General features: G+C 41.3%; 1 protein-coding gene across 1 annotated transcript; it reads left to right on the forward strand.

The window, feature by feature from the left end:
• Window positions 1–1258: 1258 nt before the first annotated feature.
• On the forward strand, window positions 1259–7904 carry bub1bb (BUB1 mitotic checkpoint serine/threonine kinase Bb; the record flags this gene model as incomplete). Its single annotated transcript, XM_079216818.1, has 10 exons — window positions 1259–1401; window positions 1736–1795; window positions 1888–2032; window positions 2131–2327; window positions 2409–2575; window positions 2702–2898; window positions 2978–3078; window positions 3528–3769; window positions 7292–7334; window positions 7745–7904. 10 exons carry the CDS (start codon window positions 1259–1261, stop codon window positions 7902–7904), a joined length of 1455 nt encoding a protein of 484 aa, XP_079072944.1.
• Between the last annotated feature and the right edge of the window lie 415 nt (window positions 7905–8319).

Consider the following 8319-nt stretch of genomic DNA (forward strand, 5'->3'; position numbering starts at 1 on the left):
ACTGTAATCGGTATGGAAAGCCACTAGTTTGTAGATCATCGGTTTTGTTTTCATATTTGACGGGTAAATGTTGCTGATAGCGCGAGCAACGACAAAAACGACCGAGCTAAAGCTAATGTTAGCTAGCGAGTTAGCTTAGCCTTCGTCACACACTCATTAACGTTAGAAACAAACCTCACTGAAAATGAGTAACTTATCTCAAGAAACATCCGGTTTGTGATTGTAAGCGGTAACGTTATAGCTACTCATTAATGTGAACACAGATATCAAATTATATTCATAACGTTATTAGTTAGTCGCGTATTGTTACGTGTTATTAACGTTACTTTGGGCCAATAGTCAGTTGCTCCTGTGATATGATTGTCGTGTTTTGATTTCTTTTATCATTTTGAACTCTCATCTACCAAATTACGCTCTAAATGGTGATTATCATTATTACTATATTGAGCACAATACATAATATGTCTATGTAACAGTTCAGATATGAACGTGTATTACAAGGGTTTACATCAACAATTAACTGAATGCTGTAAGAAGCTGCGAAGGACAGGACGACAAGGCAAGATCCATTTTATAAGTATAACTAGTAAAACTCTTTAGGCCGGCCTTAACATCTATTTGTATAATGATGCTACTTCATAAGCCTTTGAATCTATTGGGATGCTACATCCAGGTCTAATGGGATAAAGTGAACACCAATTTAGAGCTGTGACTAACAATTATGTTATTTATCAGTTGATCTGTAAATTATGTTCTAGATTATATTGATTAGTTAATATTATGAAATAGCAGAAAACAGTAATAGAAAGCCCAAGCTGACCTCTTCAAATCTCTTGTCCAACCAACATTACAAAACCCCCAAATATACAGTTCACAATTCTATAAAACAAACACAAACTGCAAATGAATACATTGGAAAGGATAGAACCATCGGACGTTTAGCACTTTCCTTGATAAATGGCTTAATGATAGCAAATAAATCTTCTACCCAAATTGTATTCGGTGAAAAGATCATCAGTCTACACCAGAGCATATGCAAGATAGTTTTAGATATTAGTAAGTATTATTCTCTGCAGAAACAACTATTATAGAGAATTTAGGCTTTAGATCCACAGACTCTCACATCTCTCTATACTGTCCTACTTAAAGCATGTTTTATGCCAACTTGAGCACTACAATGGGGTACGTTTTAATACATAATAGCATATTGAGTCAGTGATACCTTTGTGTTAGCAGGAATCCAGTTTTAATTTCCACAATGGCAGAAGGAGGAGATGTGGAATGGGAGCTAAGCAAAGAAAACATCCAGCCACTGCGGCGGGGCAGAGACGTATCAGCCTTGCATCAGGCGCTCAGTCAACAGCAGGAGGGTCTGAGCTCTGCCATCAACCAGCAGAGACAGTATGGATTATCTATTTCAGAAATTTCCCCCGAATGGGTGAAAGCAATTTCTGTCATACACTTTTTCCCAGCAGTTTTCTCATGATAATGGATGCTTCTGGCTTTTTATTTCTCTGCATTTTATTTCTTAAACTGCACTGCAACTTTTATTTTTTATGTTTTTATAATGTTTCTACTTTTATTTTGCTTTTTGACTGTTTTAATGTTTTCTTAACTGTTTTTAAATCTGCATTATGTTTTTGATGCTTTTAATGGTTTTATGTGAAGCACTTTGAATCGCCTTGTTGTTGAAATGTGCTATACAAATAAACTTGCCTTGCCTTGCCTTCTCCAGGGCCTTTGAGTCTGAACTACGAATTTATGAAGGAGATGATCCACTTGATGTTTGGGATCGGTAAGTCAAATATGTCAACCGTAAAGTGTATTCATACGTGCTGCTCTTAAATATGAGAGGTTTAATTTGTAATCCTCACATGTCTTTTACAGGTATATCAACTGGACAGAGCAAACCTTCCCTCAGGGAGGAAAGGAGAGCAACCTCGCCACACTATTGGAACGGGCTGTGACCAGATTCACAGAGGAAAAGAAATATCACGAAGACCCTCGCTATGTTGAACTCTGGATCAAATTTGTACGTTTAATATTTTAACCTCTGACTGGGTTTGCTACTTTGACAAACCGATGCAGACGTAATAACCTTTGCTAAACATGTGTATTGTGTGTCATTAGGCAAAGAACTGCCCGGAGCCCATGGACATATACAGGTACATGCAGGCTCAGGGAATAGGAGTGACACAGGCATCCCTCTACATCGCTTGGTCTGAAGAATATGAGGATCAGGGCAACTGTCGCAAAGCAGACTTGGTCTACCAGGAAGGATTCAAGAAGTTTGCGGAGCCGCATGATAAGCTCCTGCAGTTTCACAAGTACGAATTTATCCAGTAAACTTTGACATATAGTATAAAAAAATGTTTCAGAATCACAATCTTTTGTATTGTTCTTCGTAGGGCTTTGCAGGCACGTGTGTCCCGGCAGGTAATGATGAATGTGGATGAGGACAGTGATGACGAGCAACAACCTAAACAACCTGAGAGAGTTTCTCTTGCCGACCTCAAACGCAGAGGAAAGAAAAAGACCATCGCCCCCATCAACAGAGTGGGGTCTTCGATCAGAAGTAAATAAACAAAGAAAATCTGTTGTGAAACGTTGAGCTGATATTCCCAGTTCCCCAGCGCCTTCAAATATCAGCAATGTCTGTTTTAAGTGAGTCATTTTAATGTCTAATGTGTTTTGTGAACAGGTATTTCTAGAGGCATGCAGTCACTTGGTGCTCCTGTCCTCGGCAATGCTACTTCAAACAGGCGTTTGGTGGTCTTTGATGAGAATAAGACTCAAATTGCTGGCCCTTCAGAGCCCAAGTTAGAGTCTTGGGCGGCCCCTCCCACTTCCAGGGCAAAGGAGAACGAGCAGAAGCCGGAAAAATGGTCTGATGTCAAGGTATGAGACAAACAGGTGTTCCGTCAGTTGATTTAAATGTGTAATCCAGTGATGTTAATTTAAGGTGTCTGTACCACAGATCCCCCAGAAATCCAAATTCGGACATACTGTTATGGCCCCGCCGCCTCCGAAACCCACGTTTCAACCATTTGTTGAGGAGTCAGACCAGCCTCCAACAATGTGAGTGACGAGACTCTTTTACCTGCAGTTTGGATTGGTTGCTTTACTTTGCTGAACATTTCATTTTTATCACACATTTGGGTTCATGATAATAAGAAGCAACATATTCCTGAAATGAATGACTATCACTGAAATTCATGAATTAAACCATTTTGATCATTAAGTAAAGCTGTTTCAACTTCTCAATTATTGATGATTTTCTGCTTGCCATTGTAATATTACATGGGTTGTGGCCATTTATCACAGTTATCATTACTTCTGGCCCTTTTAATAAACTACACAATTGGTAAAAAAAAAATGAACAGATAATTCAATAATTAAAATAAATGTAATTTGAAGCCCTATTCGGGACTTATTTCCAAGTACAGTCTGATCTGAGTTTATCCTCCTCAGGTTATGTGAGTATGATGTATTTGATATGATCTGGTATTTTCCCTTTCCCCCCTCAGGACTCCTTGTAAGATAAACCCGGCAGTGAACACAGTTTTATCAGCACGTAAACCCCGCAAAGAGGAAACTCCTTTAAAGAGACTACAGGAGCACCATCAGCAACAGATGGAGGCAGAATCGGGAAAACGGCAGGAGCAGAGCATGTACTGTAAAGAGCTGCTGCTCAGCGGCGCCACTGAATTCTGCTTTGAGGAACTGCGTGCTGAACGCTACTTCAAAAAAATGACCCAGGACGTCAGTGGTCAAAAGGATCCAGCGAGTTCCAATGCTTCAAACTGATGCATCTAAAAAGACTGAAATTTGTATTGCTTTTTTTTCTCTTCTTCTTTTCTTTGAGATTTTTCATTTCAACAAGATATTATCTGCAAGTATCATGTAGTTAATGTGATGTATAGTTCATCCTGCTGTGCTGTATATATGTTGTTCCTAGAGATCCAGTTTCTCAGAGAAGAAAAAGACGAGCTTTAGCCTGAAGGCACAGTCCTTTAGTTGTTGGGTTCATTAGAATATGACCAAATAATAGAAACACTCGTTCAATGTCATTTAATTCATTACAAAATACCGAAAACTGATAACATCTTGGATAATCATTTACACAATTTTAACAACAAAAAAGTACTAACATATACTTCACAGTAGTATTTAAAGGCTAACTGGATTTGTTGTATTGTCAAATGTCTGCTCCTTGTAAATACTAAATAGATTTGGTCACCACAGCTCTGCTACAGACATACTAGTCACACTTATCCCTGATTTCCCGCTTACTCCAATTGTCTATTTTTCCTAATTGCCTTGTTCTTAAGAACAGTGTTTTGCCTTTTTAAATTGATCTGTCTTTTTCAGTATTTCTTGACCAGATGTTACACAACAATTTGATCACAGTCGAAAGACGGCTTCAGTGACGTGATTACCTGGTTTATTGTCTCAGTCTGAGTGAAATGTCCCTTCTAGGCCATGTATCGTCAGTGTTCAATAAACTTGTTAAAATGTCTGGCTGACTAGGGAAGTTTCTTTTAGTAATGCTGTGTCAGCAGGAAGCATGCAAGCAGCATGCAAGGGGAATCATGAATTGTTTTCTTTTCACGGTATTTGGATTACTAATGGGGAGCAAGACCAATTTAGTGCCGACTGTTATCTGTTGCAGCAGTTTAAAGAGTCAACATTGGTGGGCATGAATACAAACAGAAACATTCTGCATTACATAGTCATACATGTCATCATTATTGCTACTTATTCTCATGACTTAATTTAACGTTCTCACTGCAGGGTGTCCTTGTGTTTTTTAAGAAATCCCAACACCAGGCATAAGACTTATTAGCAAATCATGCATTCTGCTGGCTAAATGTTGATCATTGTCCAGGAGACATTACCCAGAAGCCCGCTGACTAAAATGGTGGGAGTAAACCTAATCTACTGTAATGATGGGATGTACTTCACACCCCGGCAGCTCACAGGCAGACTTGATGGACGGCTAGTAGATAGGTGGTTGGCTCATTAGCAAGTGAAATCCACCCTTGCAGTTGTGGGCAGAGCAGGCCTTGGCTATCCCCAAAAGGTCACTACCCTGATGTACTGTGGAACGGACTGTTGCTGCTGTTACATGCTCATGGAGCACTGGAGGAACAGACTTTAATCTCATTCTGGAAATATGACACTGCCAGCCAAGATCCTCTCAACTGGTGAGTTCCCAAACTGTCTACTTTAAATTTTGGCTTTGCACTGAGAGCAGCTGAAATTCTGTGATAAATGATACGCAACATGATGCACTCCCATCATAATAACACAGCATAACCACATCATAATGCATCCTCTATCGTTCGCTATTTGGCAGAATTTATTAAAAGCTAATCTCATGAAAGCAAGCAACCAGTGACTCTGATAGCGTCTCAGACAGAAAATCCATAGCTCTCCCTTACTGCAGTGGACAGATGGTACAAGCAAGCTACCTTTCCTTAATGCGCTTTGGACGGGCCCTCAGAGAAGAGCTTTTGTTACTTTGATGGACAGGAACACTCATGGCCCATACAGTCAGAGCTCGTAACCTACTTGTACGGTGTGCCTTCGCATGCCTAAGCCTCTACTTCACTTAGAAGTGAGTGGACGCTGCATCAAGATGACCTTGGCTCGCCATTCTGCCCTTTGGCTCGCCATGCAGGCATGGAGAAGAAAGAGCCTCCAAAAGTGCAGCAGCAAATCATGAGACCAATTTATTGAGGAAAAAGTTATTCATGATGAAAATAACTCATATTAGCTCATCATTTTTACTTAGTATCCCTTCATTTTGACCTACTATATCAACATTTTTGACAAGTTTGACTTTGACGTCATAATTGTGACGTTTTGTGTCATAATTATGACATTATTTTTGTTTACTTGTCATCTATCTTTTTCTTCTCTGAGCAGAAATAGGCTTCCATATTATGACACAAGTGTTGTCTCAATAACTGTAGTTTCCTTACTCTTATAGAAAATTAAATGGATTTATAGGTCATCTAGAAATGTCAATGGAATTTGAAATAAAATTACATTTGCTTTAACTGTATGAACCCTGATAACCTCTGATGTAATCCTAACAAATTCATCCTAAACAATAGAACAAATTGAAATGCAAACAATTAAGGCAGTATCTCTTATACAACACCCCCCCAGGCTTTCATTTTAATGACACTGGTTTAAGACTGCTTGTCACCTTTTTTACATCACAAGCTGTTTTCCACTATTCATCCAAATAGGGGCGGAGGGGAGGAGGGGGGTTCAAATCAAATTTGTTTTAAATTTAAACTGTATTTAGGCCAAGAGAGGGAGACAAAAATAAATAAATAAAATAAATTAAATTTTTTAGAATGACCTATGTAAATTAGTTCTTATTATGTAATTGCAGTAATTATTTTCAAGGCTCAGGTTCAGTAAACCCGATCATGATAGCAGACGTGTTTCATTAATTGACCTTTTGACCCATTCAGGTTCCCTTCGAGAGCAAACAGGACTGCTTTTGTGATAACTACCTTTTTTTTTTTTTGCATAAAGACATCTATTACAAAATGGCTGTTCTCAGCTCTGAGCTTAAAAGAAATCAGGAAAATAAATTGTGCAAAGCAGTAAAAAAGCAAAAAGATATCTGGGACAATAGTGCTGACAAGTAAGAGTGAAAGAGAGGGAGGGGTTGTGTCTGCTAGACCCCCAACAGGCAAATCTGTCTTTGTCATGCAGATTGGTTCAGTGGAGCCTTTTTCACTTGAGTTCATTTGATGTGTGAGGAGGAACATCGCCATTTAAGCTTGTTATCAATCCTTTGCAAGCAATTCATCATATCAAAACCCCATGTATAACATGTATGCCCCAAATCTGACTCACTTTGCCAGCAATTTCTGCATGACTTGACCCTAATACATTTCCCTGCTTTGTGTCTGGTTGTATAAATAATTCAGGAAATGATTGTGGTGAAAGGAGAAGGGAATGCTTCAGTCAAATAATGAGGACGCTACTGGGGCAGTGTTGCAACTTCAGTTTCTTCATACACAATGATTTTTGGGTCACAAGGGACTGCAACGAGATTGTAAGCGTGATGATTGCACCCTCAACAGAAATCCACCCCCCCCCCCCCCCCCCCCCCACACACACACACTTAACGCGCACAGATACAAAAACCCCTCCCGCCATCTGCCATCCCTGACCCTGTCATTCAATGGATAATGCATTTGACTGAACAGCAGCAACGCAGCGGCACCCTCGTGTTCTCGTGTCGCCCACGTTGCGTGCAAAGGAGCCAGAGGGAGCACGGTGCAAGGCAGGGAGGTGGGTGAAAGGTATCCCAGGTGATGAGGTGTAGTGGAGCTCTCCTCACCTTACAGTCACTAGAAACCAGCTTTAAAACAAAACACACACACACATGCGCACGCTGCTATCAATTCTTTTGCAGCCCAATGAGGGAGTGGGAGGAGGTAGAGAAGGAGGGAAGTGATAAAGAGAGAGGGATGGAAAAGGAGGAGGGAGGGAGTGTGTGTGTGTGTGTGTGTGTGTGTGAGAGAGAGAGAGAGAGAGAGAGAGAGAGAGAGAGAGAGAGAGAGAGAAAGAGAGCGACAGCGAGCCAGAGACGGAGCGGGAGAGGGGGGGGATGGAAGGAGCTGTATGGGGCCGTGATAGTCTCTCCTCCTGGATGCTGTCTTTCCCCTTCATGGCGTTTCCCCTCCTTTGTACGGTCACCCTGTGTCCCCAGGAGCAAGCACCGGCACACGGACCAGCACTCAGCCACGGAGCCGGGGATGAATCAACCCCAACAAAGAGCCTTTGAGATGGCAGTGTGTGCTTCTGCCTGGAGGGAGGAACGCATCAGGCTTTCCCAGGCAAGCGGCAGCCTGCAGTGTGCGCTTGCTTGAGAGCCAGCACTCCTCGTCTCTGCATGAGAGAGAGCGTGTATGTCCATGTGTGAGTGTATGTGTGTGAATGCGAGTGTATAATAGTGTATGCGAGTGTGTGTGTGTGTGTGTGTGTGTGTGTGTGTGCGTACTCCCGCTTCCAATCCTTCCTGAAGGAGAGAGGCTCTCCTCTTCACGAGACGGCAAGGTAAGGGAGATGCCTTATTTTTTTCTTCCTCTTCTAACAATGATTTAGCCCCAGTTTCCTCTTTCCACGGAGAGCAGAGTGGGGTAAAGAGGAGGAGTGGGGGTGGAAGGAAAAGAGGCTTAACGTCATTGATGAAGCGCAGACTATAGTGATGCCGTCGGTTGGCACCAGCCTTGGTGGAGGAAGAGAAGACGGAGGTGGAAAGGCTGTGAACAGAATGCAGTGCAG

This window comes from Taurulus bubalis (assembly GCF_910589615.1).
Source record: "Taurulus bubalis genome assembly, chromosome: 4".
Lineage (NCBI taxonomy): Eukaryota > Metazoa > Chordata > Actinopteri > Perciformes > Cottidae > Taurulus > Taurulus bubalis.